Source organism: Mercenaria mercenaria, chromosome 15 (genome assembly GCF_021730395.1).
Source record: "Mercenaria mercenaria strain notata chromosome 15, MADL_Memer_1, whole genome shotgun sequence".
Lineage (NCBI taxonomy): Eukaryota > Metazoa > Mollusca > Bivalvia > Venerida > Veneridae > Mercenaria > Mercenaria mercenaria.
The window spans coordinates 8,820,684-8,841,366 of record NC_069375.1 but is presented as its reverse complement, the minus strand read 5'-3'; the positions used below and the strand labels follow the sequence as shown (position 1 = coordinate 8,841,366).

At 33.8% G+C, this 20,683-nt stretch overlaps 1 protein-coding gene across 1 annotated transcript; it reads left to right on the top strand.

Moving 5' to 3' along the window:
* The first annotated feature begins 3,927 nt into the window (after nt 1-3,927).
* LOC123546077 (phosphatidylinositol N-acetylglucosaminyltransferase subunit C-like) lies at nt 3,928-20,114 on the top strand. The gene is made up of 7 exons (XM_045332268.2): nt 3,928-4,086; nt 7,404-7,473; nt 8,655-8,800; nt 9,329-9,497; nt 10,938-11,085; nt 17,737-17,903; nt 18,455-20,114. The coding sequence occupies exons 1-7, from the start codon at nt 3,996-3,998 to the stop codon at nt 18,495-18,497; spliced, it is 834 nt and encodes a 277-aa protein (XP_045188203.2). The 5' UTR covers nt 3,928-3,995; the 3' UTR covers nt 18,498-20,114.
* The last annotated feature ends 569 nt before the right edge of the window (nt 20,115-20,683 follow it).

The window sequence follows — 20,683 nt, the reverse complement described above, 5'->3', positions numbered from 1 at the left end:
TTTAAAAGAAAAAAATGGCAAAAACATGTAAATCTTAATACATCTTTATACAGATAAGATAAGAAATATAAAATGATATGTTTAATAACAATAGTATGGTACATATAAACAAAAAATATATAATATTTACACACTGCTCAGTAAACCTATGACCCTTTATTTATAATGTGTTAACATTTTTCAGAATAATTTGTACTTGTATATCTAAGAAAGGCGATAATACAACTTGGAACATTCGTAGCATTAGGATATTTAATCTCAAAGCTTACTTAATTACTCTTTTATACATTAAAAGGCATTATACAGCGATTATTAGATCAATAAACACGTGCGCTCTTTCTTGATGTAACCAATTAAAATAGCGTGAAGTACTTACCAGATGCGTGATTTAATCAGTTAGCATAGGTGTGATAATCCTGATAATTCAGTTATACACCTTAATCAGTCGGCAGTTTATTTGTAGACAAAGCAATAAAAGGGTTATTAAAATTCGTTAAAGTTATAATTATGATATATCTATCATTTTATTGCAATATTATTTACCGATAATAAATTAAGTAAAACTATTTTAAACAGAAAACTGTAGCTGGGGGTATTTTTTTTAATCAAGTTATCGCTCCTAATAGAATGTTTCCATTCCGCACTTTGCCTCCATTGCGTGTCAGTGATTTAGCACAAATATTTGTTATGTGGTTATTTTTTTAAAAGATTTTTCACGACAATTCCATTATTACTATTTTATTGCAACAGCATTTACCGAGAGTAAATAAAATCTTTCAAACAATTTTAAACAGATAACTGTGCGTGTTTTCTAATTATTCATCCAATTATACAGATAAGATAAGAAATATAAAATGATATGTCTAACAATAATAGTATGGTACATATAAACAAAAAAAATAATATAATATTTACACACTGCTCATTAAACCTATGGCACTTTATTTATAATGTGCTAACATTTTTTCAGAATAATTTGTACTTGTATATCTAAGAAAGGCGATAATACATCTTGAAAAAATCGTAGCATTAGGATAATTAATCTCAAAACTTACTTAATTACTCTTTTATACATTAAAAGGCAATATACAGCGATAATTAGATCAATAAACACGTGCGCTCTTTCTTGATGTAACCAATTAAAATAGCGTGAAGTACTTACCAGATGCGTGATTTAATCAGTTAGCATAGGTGTGATAATCCTGATAATTCAATTATACACCTTAATCAGTCGGCAACTTATTTTAGATAAAGGGGTTATTAAAATTCGTTAAAGTTATAATTATGATATATCTATCATTTTATTGCAATATTATTTACCGATAATGAATTAAGTAAAACTATTTTAAACAAAAAATCTGTAGCTGGGAGTATTTTTTTTTAATTCAAGTTATCACTCCTAATAGAATGTTTCCATTGCGCACTTTGCCTCCATTGCGTGTCAGTGATTTAGCTCAAACATCTGTTATGTGCCTTTTTTAAAGATTTTTCACGACAATTCCATTATTTCAAACAAGTTTACACAATAATAATCCTGAGGTGTGGTCGAAAGGAGTTATCATACCTATATACAAAAAAAGGTGATCGAAATAATCCCGCAAATTATCGTGGGATTACTCTTGTTAATGTTATTGAAAAAATCTTTTCATTGCTATTTAGAAATCGTATTAACAAATGGTGCGAGGCTGAACATACTTACAATGATTTTCAATATGGTTTTCGCGATGGCCGTTCTACGGCTGATGCTATTTTCATATTACATGCTATTATCCAGAAAGTTTTGTCCAAAAAATCCAATTTATGGTGTTTGTTTGTGGACTACCAAAGAGCCTTTGACACCGTAAATAGGAATGCACTTTGGCACAAACTGATTCAAACAGGGATTAGTAGTAAAATGACCAGTATGATTAAATGTATATATAATAATGTCCAATCTTGTGTCAAAATATGTAGCTCTATGAAACTTTCGGATTTTTTCGAAGTAACTGTTGGGTTAAAACAGGGAGAACCATTATCTCCCTTGTTATTTATACTTTTTGTTAATGATATTGTTGATAATATAAATATGCATGCACTGACTGAGAAAGATCTTGAACTTCTATCAATGTATTTAATCCTATTTGCAGATGATATTGTTTTGTTCACCACTGATCCTACTAGTTTACAAGCGCAAATTGATAGTCTATACCAATATTCTGAGAGGTGGGGTTTAAAAATTAACGTAAGTAAAACTAAGCTATGTGTATTTTCGAAACGTAGGCAAAATAATTATGCTGATATTTATATAAACAATGAAATAATTGAAAGGGTTGAGCACTTTACATACCTGGGTGTGAAATTCACTCGCACTGGATCTATGAACGAAGCTGTCAAGGCGCTACACGATCAAGCTTTAAGAGCCTATAGTAATTTACTATCATTGTTTGATAAAGTGAATTTAGATGTTAAGACCAAACTTCAATTATTCGACACTATGGTAGTTCCAATATTGACATATGGATCCGAGGTTTGGGGTGTGTATAATTTGAAGGATGTTGATAAACTCCACGTGCGCTTTTGTAAATATATATTGGGTGTTAAGAAACAAACCCCAAACAGTGCTGTATATGGGGAACTTGGAAGGTTTCCTTTGTCAATAATATGTAAGTCCAGAGCACTGAAATTCTGGTTTAAAATCATGAAAAATGTAAACTCACCTATCCATACAGTTTTATATTGACTTGTGTAATAACGTTAATTCAAATTGTTGGACATCGCGAATACACTCTATAATTGACCACTTAGGATATCATAATGTACGTGTTAATTTTAAAGTCGATATACATAAATTTGATATGTTTAAGACACGATTATTCGATCAATACATGCAAGATTGGAATGCATCCGTAAATGAAAGTGCTAAGCTAGATACTTATTGTAACTTTAAAACTACTTTTTGTTTTGAAAGTTATATTGTTAAATTATCAAATGATGAACTTAGAAAATGGTTTACTCGTATAAGACTTAGCTCACACAACTTAGCCATAGAAACTGGTAGATATAACAACATACCAAGGGAAAATAGAATATGTGCTTTGTGTAATAAGAATATGATTGAATCTGAATACCACTTTATGTTATGCTGTACAAAATATCATGATATTAGAAAGAAATATCTAGGTAATGTATCATGGCCTAGTAGACAGAAATACTATTCTTTGATGTCAACTAATAATAAAACTAAACTAGTTAACATAGCCAAATATATAAAAGAAGCTATGAATATACGTATTAATACCCTTGAACAATGAACTGTTTCTGTGATTATTACATGTATATATTGCAAATGAAATGTTTTTGTATTTGTACCTGTCTTTGCCATAATGTATTATGTTTTGTAAATGGCCAAAGGCAATTTTATATTGCTGAATTTTGCCAATAAACTTGTAACTTGTAAATAATAATCGTTCGTATACAACGACTATACAATAAAATTGATTGAATTATAAGGGTTATTATTAATGATAGATATAATTATAATTATGATACATCTATCATTTTATTGCAATAGCATTTACCGAGAGTAAATAAAATCTTTCAAACAATTTTAAACATACAACTATGAGTATTTTCTAAATATTTGAACATCGCTCCTAAAAAGGTTCTTAGCGCACTTCACCTCCATTGCACACAATTTGAATTAGCACAAATATATGCTGCTTGTGTGCCATTTTCATTTCTTGGAACGTTTCCATTAACTATAGCCAGCAAGTTTACCCAATAATCGACGCAATAAAAAAATTGACTCCATTGCGCACTTTACTTACATTTCGCACCATTGCGCACTTTACTTCCATTGCGCACTATAGGCGTACCGTTTATTTTGTACTTGATCTGACAGGTAGGCGCTTATTACAGGAACCTATTAAACTTTGTAATTGACTTGGAAGAAATAGAACCCACCTATGCTCAGTCAATGTTTGGTCACATGACACCGCGATGGTGGATGTACCAGTATGAAGAAGTGGAAGAAAATCTTGTACGAAGACCAAGGATTTCCAGACCATTATGTGGATGACACATTCTTAGACGAGTTGAAAAAGAATTGTAAAATATTGATCTTTTTTTTTAACCAAGCGTTAAGGCTTTGGGTAATTTTGATAGTTGAAAGCATAGCTGTCAAGTAGTCGAACTTAATCCGACGTATAGCATACAGTATGTTTTATACATCTACATCTACGGGATTTATATTGTTGTAATGTAATGGCCTGTTACTTTATTAATTATGACATGTTCATACATAAATTATTATTTTATTTTAAAGAGAAGAAAGAAAGGAAATTGTAATGTAATGGCCGTTCAGGACATAGTTATAAAGTATTATAGAAACAGTTCAGTATTCTAAAATATTGCTTCTCCGAAATATTGTTCTCTCTGTTTCATACACATGTATAATCGTATATTGCTTATCCTAAGGTTAACAGAGTACAGTTCTTCTCTGTACCAGGCATACAAGTAGCCAACTGGACGCTGGCATATTTCCATTATACATTGCAGATTCAGCAGTCCGCAGAATGTCGTATCACCATATTTGTAATAACGCTCGGACATGATAGCTAATTACCAATAATGCTCTTGGGTATTTTTCCTATATAACCCGGATTAACCAGAAAAGCGAAGAAGACGGCATGTGGAACCGAACTGAATAGACTCTATTAGTTATGCGTTAGCTATCATTGTCAGTGCGTCTCACTTTTCCATAAGAACCTGGGTTGAACTTTAAATAAAAACTGTTGACTTTCAAAGTGTTGTTTACTATTCCTTGTCACCGGAGTTTATTACGTGACATTGTGACGGTCAAACTGTAACGTCCCAGTGGCTGCAGAAGTCAGAAATTAAAAAAGCAGCCACGCAGCGACAGTAAGCTTGTCTAAGCTGTCATGGCTCTACAAAGGCCACTAGTGTGATTTGGTTCCAAGGGCAGCTGACCGCCCTTGGGGTCTGGGAGGCAAAGCCTCCCTAGAAGCGGGAGACACCCTACATTGAAAATTTAGTTGTTTTTTTTTCAACTGGTTTTGAATCGTCTACCTCCATATTAATTTTTGTGATGTTTATTCATGCGTTATGAAATACAAGTTCTAAAGGGGTCAGTGAGGCTATTTCATGCTTTAATGTAAACATAAATTCATTATCAGAGATGTAATCATAACATATACATCGTACATATACCATAAAACTTTCTCAGCTGATTTCATTTGAGAGAGGGGTTTAAGCATAGCCCCTCTTTCATTTCAAACTGCCCTTGAGTACCGGAAACAGTTGTTTTTTACCAGTTTTTAACCTATTAATACCTTCACCTTGCATTATCACTTTAACACTATCCTGCTTTTATTTTATTCTCACTATTTTACTTTGAAGTCTTCTTTCAATGCTTTTAAACTACTTTTATTCTTGCACTTGACACGCATCTGCTAGTTTACCCAAAAGGGGCTTAAGCAGTATGAAAAGATAGATAGATAGATTTTCTAACAGAAATACGTAGAATAAGTTTGGATGTGACAGAACAGTGACAGTCAAAAGTTATCACGCTGTCCTGAAACATCCTATTATTTAGACAAGTGATCGGGATAGCCCAGTGTTGCGTGAATCAACCCCAGTTCATTAGTCCCAATCAGTGACACTAGTTACCTCTGCTGATGGTCCATCCTTAGTCACAAGCAACAGGTCTTAAAAATCAGCATAATTCAGTCCACAGACATGATTGTTAACAGAATGATGATTTACTGATTTCCAAATAGAAAATTTTCTGGTGTGTATAGTTTTGTGCAACTTAAGATATGTCACATCATGAGCATTAAGCCATTTCACAGCTACTATTACTCGAAGAAAGTTACCTTAACTAATCTGTATCAGTGATTTGTTTTTGCTCTTTATTATGTCACTGTAGGAGCATTTCATGCAGCGCCACATACCAGTGCTAGATAGCTGTCATTGGAAAGCACAACATCTCAAGCAAATACTTAGTGCATTGAAGCGATTGCATTTTTAGCTTGACTGTTTGAAGAATAAGTAAACTATCCTACTCACCATGGCATTGGTGTCGGCGTCACACCTTGGTCAGGTTTTTCGTACCAGTCTGCATTTTGACAAAACCTTTTTAGATAAAGCTTTGAAACTTTCCATGCTTGTGTACCATCACCATGTCCAGTTTTAGGCAAGAGTTCATAACTCCATCAAGGATTGTGTCTAAATTATGGCCCCTTTTAACTTACATATCTTGGTTAAGTTTTCCGTACCAATTCATATTTTGTGTAAAGTGTTTGACCTATGGCTTTGAAACTTTTATCAGTACTGTTGTTTATTGTAACAGTCTCTATCTGTAGGCAGTAGTACATAACTCAGTCAACTATTTTGGCTAAATTATGGCCCTTTATGGACTTGGAAATCAGTTAAATTTTTCATACTAGTCCATATTTTGCCTAACCTGTTTGTCATATGGCTTTTGAAACTTTGAACATTTGTTTATCATCATGATTTCCATCCTCAGGCAAGAGTACATAACTCTGTCAACTATTTTGGCTAAATTTAGGCCCTTTTTGTTCTTGGAAATTGGTTCAGTTTTCGTACAAGTTCGTACACATTCTGTCAAAACTATTTGACATGTGGCTTTGAAACTTTGAACACTTCCTTATCATCATGATTTCCATCTGTAGGCAAGTACATAGCTCTGTCAACTATTTTGGCTGAATTATAACCCTTTTTTGGACTGGAAATTGGTTCAGTTTTTGTACAAATCAGCGCTTTGCCAAAACTATCTGACATATGGCTTTGAAACTTTGAATATTTGTTTATCGTCATGATCTCCATTTGTATTTAAGAGTACATAACTCTATCAACTATTTTGGATGAATTATGGTCCCTTTTGTACTTGTAAATCAGTCAGATTTTTCATACCTGTCCATATTTTGCCTAACCTGTATGTCATATGGCTTTGGAACTTTGACCACTTGTTTACAAGCATAGTCTACATAATATGTAGGCAAGACTACATAACTAGGACAAGGACTTTAGCTTAGTTATGGCCCTTTTTTTTTTTCGCATACCATTCCATATTTTGTCTAAACTGTTTGATATATGGCTTTGAAACTTTGAACACTTGCTTACCATCATGGTCACATATTGCCATACAGTGCAAGACTTATCCAAATCCACAAATACAGGTACATTGTTTGTCTTATCCATTATTTTTCTTTTGTCTGAAAATCTCTGGTAATATTTTGACCCCATACTTCCATCAATTCTTCGAATAGACGAGTGCACTGTCAACAGACAGCTTTTGTTCTAGAAATGCAGGCAATATAAAAATGCTTCAACTTGCAATATAGTTATCTTTTGAAGATATAATTTATGAAATTCTGTTTCAGTACACACAAGAAATTATGAATATTGGCGTGTTGTTAAAGAGTCTGGTGTAGTCACCCAGCAGCTTTGTAGGTGAGTCTTATTTAGTAAAGTATACGTTTTGTCTGAACTTTTTCAAATACATGGACAGTTTTTAACCTTTACCCTGCTAAATTTCTACCAGGGACTGGTCCATCATTCAGTTTAGGCAGTACAATTATTATTCAGGGGTTTTTACTGAAAATTTACTGACTGAGTAGCGAACAGTGTAGACCATGATCAGCTTGCACAGACATGCAGGCTGATCTTGGTCTGTACTGGTCGCAAAGGCAGAATCACTTGCACCCAGCAGGCTAAAGGTTTAAAAGCTTCAATTTTTATAAGTGTAGACATTTACAGCTCTCAGAATAATCTCTTTCAAGATAAAAACTAAGGCTGTCATTCAGTGAAAATTTTGTACTGATATATCAGATGTCAAAAGTGATACTGACATTATTACATCAATATATTGATATGATATGAGGGGTAGGCACTAGCTATTTTTTTCCTATTTACCTGAAGGACCACAAACTTGTAAAATCTCACAAATTACAGTTGCTCCCATAATTTATCTTTATCAACAAATTTTAATGTCAAAAACAGAGGTATTTCATTTACCTTTTTCATTGATTTTGTTTTTCACTTACAAGAATATATTGTATGTGTACTGGTACTGATATTACAATGCATATTTTTGCTATTGTAAATTAAAAACTGCTTTAAAGAAAAGTTCAGCATTTTAACTAACATCTCTTTTTACATAGTTTATATATATTAAGGCTATCTACTTCAAACTTCTTGATGGTCTGCCCTTGTTACTTTGGGGGTATGGGTAAATAACTTGGTATTTGGACATAGGAGATAAATATAATGTAAAACAAATTTTAGATAGAAAGAAATACTAGGTTTCTAAGGGAAAGGTGCCTTTGCTGTACCTGGAGAAATAGCCCTATTATAAGACACTATTCCACAAAAGCTTACATTGCTCATATAATTATTTCCATTCCATTTGACAGTGAGATTTATGATAAAAAATGAGTTAGATAAAGTAAAATATGAAAAATTTCAAGCAGTAGAGTTTAAAAAAATCTATGAAAGTTTTTGAAAATTACTTTGAAGTTCATTTGGGAAATGAATTTGTACCATTATGTCTCACTGTAAGGTAATTTTAAAGTTGAATAAAATATTATTTGACTTTATAACTGTCAGATCTTATTATATATTCCTTATTTCAGTGTATGTATATTTGTGATGGTGTTCATTTTCATGGATGCAAAAGTGTTGGCAGCAGAGACGCTTGTGTATATATCAGGTGGACTTACTCTCCTTGGTTACCTCATCAATTGTCTGTTACAACACAGCACGCAAACCAAAAGAACCTGTAAGTTGAACTTTGTTACATTGCAGCAACTTGTGTGTTATGATTTTCAGTTATTACACCTTCATTGTATGATATGAATTTGATGATAGAAAATATTATATAATGTTATGAAGAGTATTATATGTTGCAATTTTCAACTTGTCTGATTAAAAAAAAGATCTGTGAGGTACTTTAGTCACTTAATCATCATCATAAGTGTTAAGTTAAGATTTTTGTTTAGGTCCACTTTTTCAGAAAAAAAAAAACAAAAAAACTGTAAGAGCTATAGTTTATCATCATCAGATTATTGTTGCATGTGGTTTGAAAGGTTTCCATCATGATTTGTAAAAAGTAGGATTTCTTTTACTCATTCCTAGAAAAAAGTTAAATTATTTCAGTTCAAGTTTGTGACCAAGATGAAATATAATGATTTTTCTCTAGAAATTTGCTCATTAATATTTTATTTATTGTATATAATTTTATCTATTAAATTTGTATACATATAATTGCATTATTTATACTGGCTTTTGTTTCACTTTTCTTCTGTAGTTAAAGATGACCTGAAAACAGTTATGATATTTGCCGGCTTCAGTTACTGTTTGTCTCCAGTACTTGTGTCACTGACAGAAACCATAGCAACTGATACAATATATGCCATGACAACTGTTATGTTGCTAGCCAACCTGTGTTTCCATGACTACGGAGCAGATGCAGAAATGTAAGCAGTTTGACGGATTGTTGGACAATATTTCACTAGGTTTAATGACTTTAGTAATTGATCTACTGATCTACGGTAACTAAGATTCTAAGAAGAGATGATTAATTTTTCTGGTTAAACATTGAAGACTGAAACTGTGTGTTACTGTGCAACAAACCACCTTGGTATCCTAGTGGCAGAGCGCCCGCTTGGAGTACGGGAAGTTGTGGGTTTGATCCCTGGCCGTGTCATACCAATGACATAAAAAATGGTACTAGTAGCTTCCTCGCTTGGCGCTCAGCATTAAGAGGATAGAAAAGGTCTGGTCAGCCTGGTGTCGGTATAATGTGACTGGGTGGGGTATCATGTCACGTTTCTACGGCATGATATTCCAGTGAGGCAACCCTATAAAGCTGGGCATTGTGCTCACTGCTACAAGTAGACACCATTGTTTATATGACTGAAAAATTGTTGAAAAAGACATTAAACCTGAACACACACACACACACACGCACGCACACACGCACACACAATACTGTGCAACAAAATAACTGTACATCACAATTATGGGCATCAAACAGACAGCAGTGCACAGGAAAAGAAAACCACATAAAAAAGAGGCCATTATAAGGTGGATGTCTTCAAGGATGTAAATAACTATTCTTGATATCATGTTAGAATCAAAATAATATATCTCAAACAGGGATTTTTCCATGATTGTGCTCTTGTGATATATTTCCTTTGCATCTGATGTCAAAACAGTGATTATATTCAATGACAAATCACTGTTTAGGATATATTATTTTTTAAATAAATGGAAACTGTCTGCTCTCTTCTATTTCAAACCATCTGTAGCGTAAGTGCATTTGCCTGCAAACCTGAAGCTTCTGTTTTCAATTTAATTTGAAACTTATGAAAAAGCTGTCCTTTTCAATACTGATAGATGTTAACACATAAGTAAAAATTTGACCTGCATTGTACATGTTCTGTATCTCTTTTTTGCTTTTTCACAAAGTTGTATATCTTTCTTGACTTTTGGTTTTGAATCATTTCAATTTCTTTTGTAACAAGGCTTTTGAATAGCTGAGCATCTCTGTCCTCCAACATCTCCTTGTTAAATGAGAAAGTTATATAATCCGATTCTGTGGGGCGTGAAAGTACAGGGACCTTGGTCATTGCGGGTTATCTATTTTGTACAATACCCTGTCACCAAGGTGATCTAGAAAGGTGTCAGCGATATGACAAAATTCTGTGTACATATCAGTCGCTGATGCACTTCATGATAAATGGAAGACCGCTGTATTTATTTTCAATTATATTTTCTAGCTCCTCGAAATATTGGGGCGGCGGGTGCCGCCCCTGCTGCCCCAGCTCCTACACCTTTGTAGAAATATAGAAGATTTTAGATCTACTTTCACTTTTGATATACATCTTATTGCCAGTAATTATGTGTTTTTACAGGGTATCTGGAGTGTTATCATTGAATGCAGGGTTGTTTGCCTCAGTTTGTCTCGCCTCCCGTCTACACACCAGTCACCATTCATTTGCCACTGTTACTTTCGCTGTTGAACTGTTTGCTCTATGGCCAGCTTTGAGAAGAAATCTAAGGGTAAAATATTTCAGTACTATTCATTAGAAATTGCTTTAACTTAACATTTAAGTTAGAGATGACCATGGACTGTTGTGGATATTTATCAAAATGAGAGACATTGTTTAACAAATTCAGTGTGGAAACAAGTAGAAATTTATGTAAAATAGCAGTTGCACTGTTTGATATGGGCCTGTGAGTGTAAATAATATGCCTAATTAAATTTGAGTAGAATAAAGTACCTTCCTCTTGATCAAGGATAACGTGTGTATAAACTGTATTTTTACATGTGCATATTTGATCTCTACGTACTTACAATATGACTTGATTCATCAGTATTTTTTCATACTGACGAGCAAATTTTATTTCAGATGACTGACATCATTTGTTAGTTTAATTTGTTACATCATTTTTATGTGTTGTCATGTTAAAATATTCATTTACAGCAATATATGTTCAATTTCACTCAAGCTCAAGAATATATTTAGTGTAGATGCATATGTAATAAAAAGACTTATGTTAGATTTATGTTAAGAAATATACACTTATTCTTCAACAGAAAGGTTTGACTCTCATAAAGTCACAAAGTAGTTCTACTGCAGAACTTGTGCATATTTCTCAGTACAAATTTAATACCGGTAGTCTGTCTTTCATTGAAAGACAAAAATGATTTGAAGCTTAAAATGCTTTTACAAATTTAATTTAAACCTGGATTAAAAGAAGAATATGAAGGTTTGTAATTGTTTTGTGTACTTGTAACAGTCCATAGAAATAATCTGTTAAAAGCAGAAATATATTTTTGAAATGAAAGTTTACACTTGATGATGCAGTGATGGGAATTTAAGTCTGGTAATAATTATATGAAAACAGTGGAAAAATTTCCTTGAACCAAAGGCTTGAGGTGAGCTATAAATACAGGTTGATGGTGCGGCATCCATCACCCATCATCCTGCATTTACATAAACATCTCTGAAACTACATGTCAGAATTACACCAAACTTGGTATGTAACATCTTAGCTACGTCCTCTCTCAAGTTTTTTCTAATGGTTTTGCTTGACCCTTTTAGGGGATGCTAGAGCTAAATACAGAAAAAAAAGACAACTTTTCCTCATGAACTGCATGATGGATCTTCATCAAACTTGGCCTGTAGCATCATTATCTGGTCTTTTCCCAAATTTATTCAAATATTGCACTTGGCCCCTTTAATGGGCCTCTAGCACTGAAAATAGAAGTACCTTTAAATAACTGCTCATGAACTGCTTGATTTTGTTCAAATGACTTAGCCCATTGTTTGGGGCAAGTACAGCTAGAAAAAGAAACTCTTTTAAACAACCTCTTTTTCTGAAGCACTTGATGGATCTTCATCAAACTTGGTCTGTAGTATTGTTGTAAACTGATCTGTTAAATCTCTTCAAATGGGGTTGCTTGGCCCATTTAATTGGCCACTAAAGCTAGAAATAGAAACATCTTCAGATAACTTTTTTCCCTTGAACTGCTTAGTAGATCTTCATTAAACTTGGTCCATAGCATCAGGTCCTCTTTCAGATTTATTCAAATTGGGGCACTTGACCTGTTTTGTTAGCTCACCTGTCACATAATGACAGGGGGAGCTTTTGTGAGCGCCCTTCGTCCGTCCGTCCATTCACAATTTCCTTGTGAACATGATAGAGACCACATTTTGTATTTGATTCTAATCAAACTTGCACACAACTTGTGTGGGCATAATATCTCGGTTCCTTTCGAAAACTGGCCAGATCCCATCATGGGTTCCAGAGTTATGGCCCCTTAAACGGCCAAAATTTGCCATTTTTGGCTTGTGAACATGATAGAGACCACATTTTGCAATTAACTTTAATTAAACTTGCACACAACTTGTATTGGCATAATATCTCGATTCCTTTCGAAAACTGGCCTAATCCCATCATGGGTTCTAGAGTTATGGGCCCTTAAAGGGCCAAAATTTGCTATTTTTGGCTTGTGAACACGAGAGAGACAACATTTTGCAATAAACTTTAATTAAACTTGCACACAACTTGTATTGGCATAACATCTGGATTCCTTTCGAAAACTGGCCAGATCCCTTCATGGATTCCAGAGTTATGTCCCCTTAAAGGTCCAAAATTTGCTATTTTGGCTTTTACAGCCATATAGAGACTTCATTTATGGTTTTATTTGATACAAACCTGCAAAATATCTTCAACAACAATAAATCTTAGATTCACTGATGAAGCTGTCAGAACCAATCATAGGTTTCGGAGTCATTTTATATCTGATTACCTCCCCTGATTTTAATCAAAATGGATTTATATCAGTAAGTACTTATGGGACTCATTTGAAATTTCATTATTGTCATTAGTTGGACTGAGACAGTCAGGGTAGATAACTGTGGACTGATTTTATGTCAAATTACCTCCCTTTATTTCAAATTAAAATGGGTATATTTCTGTAACTAATGAAGATACTGATCTGAAAGGGGGGGTCGCAGTTAGGTGTCTGCGCAAAATGTTTTTTGATTTTCTTTATATTTTATGACAATACACCTACAGGTATTAAGTTTAATTCACAAGTGTTACTGTTATCAGTTTTTACTTAATTTTATAGAAATTCACATTTAAAGTGGGTGGGGTAATTTGACATGTAACCAGCCAGGAACACAATCTCCGCCGCGTTTTTAAAAATGGTTCAAACTTTTTACCTGGAACTTTCGTGATAAAATAACTATGCAATGGACATTTACACAACATGTTGCGTTTTAAATTGTCTTGAATACTTTTTTCAACACAGAGCCACAAAGTGGCCTAATCAAATTTACTGATTTTCAATGGACGAACTTCACCAAAAATCTAAAACATTTTTTATTAGTTCATAAATTTAAGTGTTATTTTCAGCAGATATTGTAAGCTAAATAAACATTAAAATGACAATATATCAGTACACTCTGATTAATATTGGAAGAGTGGTACACTCTCAAACTAGGGAAAAGTGGGTGGGGTAAATAAACATGCGAAGCTAAACATTCGAAGCAACACAACTATAGGAATAATAATTTTGCAGTTCAAGAAATGGCCTCAGATTATCTACTACTATCTTAAGGTAGTTCTGCACGTTTGATAAACCGGAAGTGATGGCGTAACGCCATTTTTCCTGAAAACGTAGAATAAAGACTGGATTCGGCGTACGGAACAGAAAATCATTTTATGAATTAATTGCAACCTGTGAGTAAATTTATTACAATGGCACTGTTGCTATATTGTAAAGTCAAAATATGATATTAAAACATATCACTCGTTAAATAATTCAAAATAACGTCTTAAAACTAGCGTGAAATGTCCGGTTTACTTTAATCATGGTCAAATATCTCAAAAATAAGCACACGGACCTATATATTTTATTTCATCAAATTATAGGCCAAGTCTTTATTTACAACTGTGAGAAGTTTCACCAAAATCTACATTGTAGAAAAAATTCTATTCGCGAAAAAGTTATGAAAGTTATGATTTTCCCATAGACTGCCATTATGAAATATTGCGTGAGGTCCCTATTTTTCAAATCAGTCTAGCAAAAAATCAAGCACACGACCCTATCTTTTCTATTTGCTTAATTTTTTAGGTATATTCTGAAGTTTTGAAAAATCAGTGTTTAATCAAATTGTACATTGTAGAAATAATTTAGATCCAAACGTGCAGAACTACCTTAATTATGCCTCTATGAGTGGTAGGGGCATATAGATTTGGTCTTGTCCGTGCATGTGATCGTCCGTCCGTCGCACGAAGTTCTTGACGCATCTACCTCAAAAAGTATTTGATATAAATTGATGAAAAATTGCATGAGTCTTTATCGTGATATGTACTTGCGTACCTTCTATTTTTTGTCTGGCTCCGCCCCTTCTTTCCAGAGTTATGGCCCCTGACATAGTCAAAAACACAGATTTTCACCTTGTGACACGCCTAGCTCAGAAAGTATTTGATATAGAATGTGTCTGTAGGACACATGGTGTGCCCCCACTTGTACATTTGTCAAAAATAAGGGGCAATAATTCAATGATTCATGTTTGCAGTTTTAAGGGGATATAGCCTCAACAAACATTTTATACAAAGGATTTATCATTCTAGGCCATATACCTCTTGAACTATGAGCATCACAAACAAAACATCCACTATTTTGGCTATTTTAAGGGCAATAACTCTGTAATAAGCGCTAAGGTTCTCAAGAAGAATGCCAAGCGTGCAAGGTCACATCATAATCAAGACTCATGCAGTGCTTCATGAATTTACATCAAACTTTTTGAGCTAGGCACGTCATTAGATAAAAATGTGCATTTTGAACCATTTCAGGGGCTATAACTCTGGAAATAGGAGCCAGACGACAAATAGGAGGTTCACAAGTTCATATCATGATAAAGACTCATGCATGGTTTCATCAATTTATATATAATACTTTCTGAGCTAGGCGCACAACAAGGTGAAAATGTGCATTTTTGACTATTTCAGGGGCCATAACTCTAGAAATAGGGGGCAGAGTCAGGCGAAAAATAGGAGATGCTCAAGTTCATATCACAATAATGATTCATGCAAGGTTTCACCAATTTATATGAAATACTTTTTGCGCTATCCACATCACAATGTGAAAATGTGCATTTTTGACTATTTCAGGGGCCAAAACTCTGGAAAAAGGGTGAAGAGACCGTAGAAAAATAAAAGTTGCGCAAGTTCATATCATGGTTAAAATTCATGCAAGGTTTCATCAATCTATATCAAATACTTTCTGAGCTAGGCATGTCACAAGGTGAAAATATGTGTTTTTGACTATGTCAGGGGCCATAATTCTGGAAAGAAGGGGCGGAGCCAGACAAAAAATAAAAGGTTCGCAAGTACATATCACGATAAAAATTCTTGCAATTTTTCATCAATTTATATCAAATACTTTTTGAGCTAGGTGCGTCAAAAACTTCGGGCGACGGACGGACGCTCAGACACACGGATGCACGGACAAGACCAAATCTATATGCCTCCACCACTCATACGGGCATAATTAAGATAGAAGTAGATTATCTGAGGCCATTTCTTGAACTGCAAAATTATTATTCCTATAGTTGTGTTGCTTCGAATGTTTAGCTTTGCATGTTTATTTACCCTATCCACTTTTCCCTAGTTTGAGAGTGTACCACTCTTCCAATATTAATCAGAGTGTACTGATATATTGTCATTTTAATGTTTATTTAGCTTACAATATCTGCTGAAAATAACACCTAAACATCTCAACTAATAAAAAACGTTTAGATTTTTGGTGAAGTTCGTCCATTGAAAATCAGTAAATTTGATTAGGCCACTTTGTGGCTCTGTGCTGAAAAAAGTATTCAAGACAATTTAAAACGCAACATGTTGTGTAAATGTCCATTGCATAGTTATTTTATCACGAAAGTTCCAGGTAAAAAGTTTGAACCATTTTTAAAAACGCGGCGGAGATTGTGTTCCTGGCTGGTTACATGTCAAATTACCCCACCCACTTTAAATGTGAATTTCTATAAAAGTAAGTCAAAACTGATAACAGTAACACTTGTAAATGAAACTTAATACATGTAGGTATATTGTCATAAAATATAGAGGAAATCAAAAAACATTTTGCGCAGACACCTAACTGCGACCCCCCCTTTCATTTATGCCATCAGATTGACTTGTTCAATCAGTGAAGATACATATTGACTGAATTTATGACAAATTACCTCCCTTTATTTTTATGTAAATGAATATACCTAGCAGCTTCTAATGAGATTGGTTTGAAACGTTATTTATGTCTTCCGTGGTAAGAAATAGTCATGTTAGATAACTCTTGATTGAATGTTAATTGATATGAATACCTCTCTAATATATTGTTGTTAAAGGCTTGTACTCTGTATCTTCTACATGCATATACCAGTGCATGATTACCTCCCCTGATTTTAATAAAAGTGGATTTATCTCAGTAAGTATTTATAGGACTCATTTGAAATTTCATTATTGTCATTAGTTGGACTGAGACAATCAGGGTAGATAACTATGGACTGATTTTATGTAAAATTGCCTCCCTTTGTTTCAAATCAAAATGGGTGTATCTCAGTAACCAATGAAGATACTGATTTGAAATGTCATTTATACCATCAGATTGACCTGGACAATCAGGGTAGATAACCTTTGACTGAATTTATGACAAATTACCTCCCTTTATTTTATGTGAATGAATATACCTCGGCAGCTTCTAATGATTGGTTTTAAATGTTATTTAAGTCTTCCAGGGCAAGAAATAGTTATGCTAGTACAAAAATGCAGCGTTTGAGCCAAGGGCCCTCAAACTTGATATGGAGATTGGCCCTGACTAGTATGTGACCCTTAGGTTAAAAGGGACAGTTACAAGAAAATATTTATCCTGATGATATTTAATGTGTATGCCCATGTGATCTATGTCAAAACTTGATCTTATCATTAAGAGCAATGGTACTCAGGTGAGCGATATAGGGCCATCATGGCCGTCTTGTTTTTTATACTCAACACAGTTGTAACCATTTATGATTCTATGTGCCATACATATTTTCAAGGTCAAATAGTCTAGGTCAGGTGAGTTTGCAATTTTGTGAAAAAGTTTCAGTTAAAACAATCTCAAAATATGTTCATTGTCTATATGTATTATCTTTTTAGCAACATATGCCATCATCTCATGTTGCCATGACAACAGTGCTGACCTTGTTGACTCTGGGAAGCTTGTTCTGTGTATCACTGACGGCAGCCATCTTGTTGTTTATAGCTGTAATCTTTATCACATTTATATGTCCAGCCTGGCTGATCACCATACAACCATACAAAAAGTAAGTTTTGCTCTGTTAAAGATACACTTTATCATAATGATTATTGGACCATACATAACAATCACTATATGTACCATACTTGTTCAGAAATGCTTTACAGAATGCAGTACAAAAATACAAAAATGATGACATATATAGAAAAATAACTGCTTTTCAGATGAACCAAACATGAATATTAAAATTCATATTCATACTAAAGCAAGGGTAACAGGTAAAATATAAAACATTTAAAGACTTGCTGGATAAGATCTGATACTGTTCTACACTTTCATAGGAAGAGGTGGATTGGTTAGTTTGTGAAGTGCTGTACAAAGAATTGGGTTTTAACAGCAGCCAGTCTATTTTTGAAACTTGATAGATATGTGATACATTTGTAAAAGTTTTTAGAGACCACTTGATATGGAAAGTCACTGACGCTTTGCTTCAATTCTGTAGAACTGGAGATTTCCTTACTAATTTATTGTACAGTGTTGAATGCTCATGATCCACAAAATTGATACTAAGATGCCATCTTCACTCATTTTTCAGTAATCTTTGAATTTGTCTTTCAGTAACATCCATGGGCCTTGGGATGAAGCAGTAATCAAGGAATGAAAGAAAGGGATAAATCTCTGTCAAGGAACAGAATAAACCTTCAACAATCACTGAGCCATTGAACAAAATAAATAGGGAATGGAAGATAGCCCATGTCTACAATGGGATGATAGAAAAAGTAGAGGAAAATATCTGAACCCTGGTACATGGATCAATTGTTGGAAGCATATAGTAACGCCTTACACTAGGCATCAATTGTTGGAAGCATATAGTAACGCCTTACACTAGGATCAATTGTTGGAAGCATATAGTAACGCCTTACACTAGGATCAATTGTTGGAAGCATATAGTAACGCCTTACACTAGGATCAATTGTTGGAAGCATATAGTAACGCCTTACACTAGGCAACCATTTTTCGGGGATGCAGTTGATCGATATGGATTGTATTTTTGTAACTAGAAGTTTGTAGTGACACAGTGCTCCATTAATTGCACTTATTAACCTGCATGTGTTTTTCCTGTGGGATGCATAGAGTCTACTAAATGTTTCCAGTGTAATGAGTATGTGTATGGGTCACAAAAGCTGAATTTAGTAAACACAGGTTTGTTTATGTCATGTAATTATGACAGCATTGAAATATGGAAAGATGGTGAAGACAGTGGACAGTGAAAAGATCGTGGATTGATGAAAACAACATGAAATTAAAGGGAATCCTATCCGAATTAATGACAGATATTATCATCATTTTCAAAACTGATGAAAATGTATTAAGAGTTTTAAAAACTATAAATGAATGTGATTCAAGTATGTGTTTTTCATCTGTTTTACAACTTCATTGTGGTTAAATGAATATCACCTGGAGCTGCATGGTTAATGTTGTGTTTAGGTTTTAGCTGTCCAGAGGGCCTCATACTTGCGGTGATCTCCTTGTGCCCACTGAGGGTCATCCTCATTTACATTTTTACTGTTAACAGACATTCCTTTCAAGTAATTGATTAAATTAATGATCAATTACTTTATGACTACTGCAAAATTTAAGTGGTGGATTATGGTTATTTTTGATGAAAGTAATCATGATCTGTGATTACTTCTCCTGTAAATGTCAGGTTGAACACAGATCAGTACATCTTTATTACTATTTCAGCAATGCATTGAATATTGTGATAACATTACTAAGTTTGAGGTTGGTGAGATATATACCGATATGAATGTTTTGCAATGGTTGCATGAAATTGTGTTTTCATAGTTCATCATCACAATTCAAAATAAGCATGCATCCTAAATTTATTAATTGCCTGATCTTATAGTAGCGTTCACAGCCACCTTATCAGTAAATATTAAGAATATGTTCATTATAGGGCAATATTTATGCATAACAATAGATGGATTAGAGAGTACTGATATAGCACACTAGAGTGTACTGATATAGTGCACATTCTTGTAATACCCATGAATTTTAAAGGGTTATGTTAACATTTGTAACATGAAAACTGTCCATTTTATAAAGTCATTGTATCAATAAGTATTTTACTAGTTCTCAACACATAATCAAAATGGAAAAAAAAATGTCTGTGATATGCCATAGACAGTAATTTAACTGTAGTGGTACATCTTTAATCATGAAAAGGTGTAAAATAAGGATACAGTTGGTTATTAAATAATATACAATGTACTAACATTAAGTGTCCAATTATTTCATTTAATATTTACTTAGAAAAAAAGTAGCATGAAAATTAAAAACAACTTTAAAATGATCACAAAACAATCATGATTACGGCCTGTGTTTGACTGTAATCGATTAAACACTATGATGGAAGTATTAATAAAAAAATGCATGACCGATAATCGATCTGATTACTGTAAAATATTAACCGATGATTAACCAATGTTGGACCGTTAACACTTTGTGTTATTATTTTGGCCAAGTCTAAGTGAAAAACTGTCTCTATGTTCTCCTCTGTTAAAGTTATTTTTTTGTCCAATTTTAGTGAAACTTTGTATGTTCGCCTTTACTCATGGGCGTAGGAGCGAGTTTAACTTGGGGGGGGGGGGGGGCAAACCTTTTCGACCGGTATCCCCGGTGCATTATTCATGACAAAGCCTCAAAAACCTTGTAAAGGGGCCAAATGGGCCAGAGGCCGCCACAAGCCTCTATGTTTTAGCAATCATTGAGTTATTCTGATAATACACATACGACTAGGCACTGAACTGTCTTAATCAGTCATATTATGTATTATTCTAATTA

Coding starts and splice junctions, on each gene's coding strand:
- LOC123546077 (XM_045332268.2), top strand. CDS start 3,996: ATGAAGAAGTGGAAGAAAATCTTGTACGAAGACCAAGGATTTCCAGAC. Junction 9,498..10,937: donor TACGGAGCAGATGCAGAAAT/GTAAGCAGTTTG, acceptor GTGTTTTTACAG/GGTATCTGGAGTGTTATCAT. Junction 17,904..18,454: donor ACCATACAACCATACAAAAA/GTAAGTTTTGCT, acceptor TTTGTCTTTCAG/TAACATCCATGGGCCTTGGG.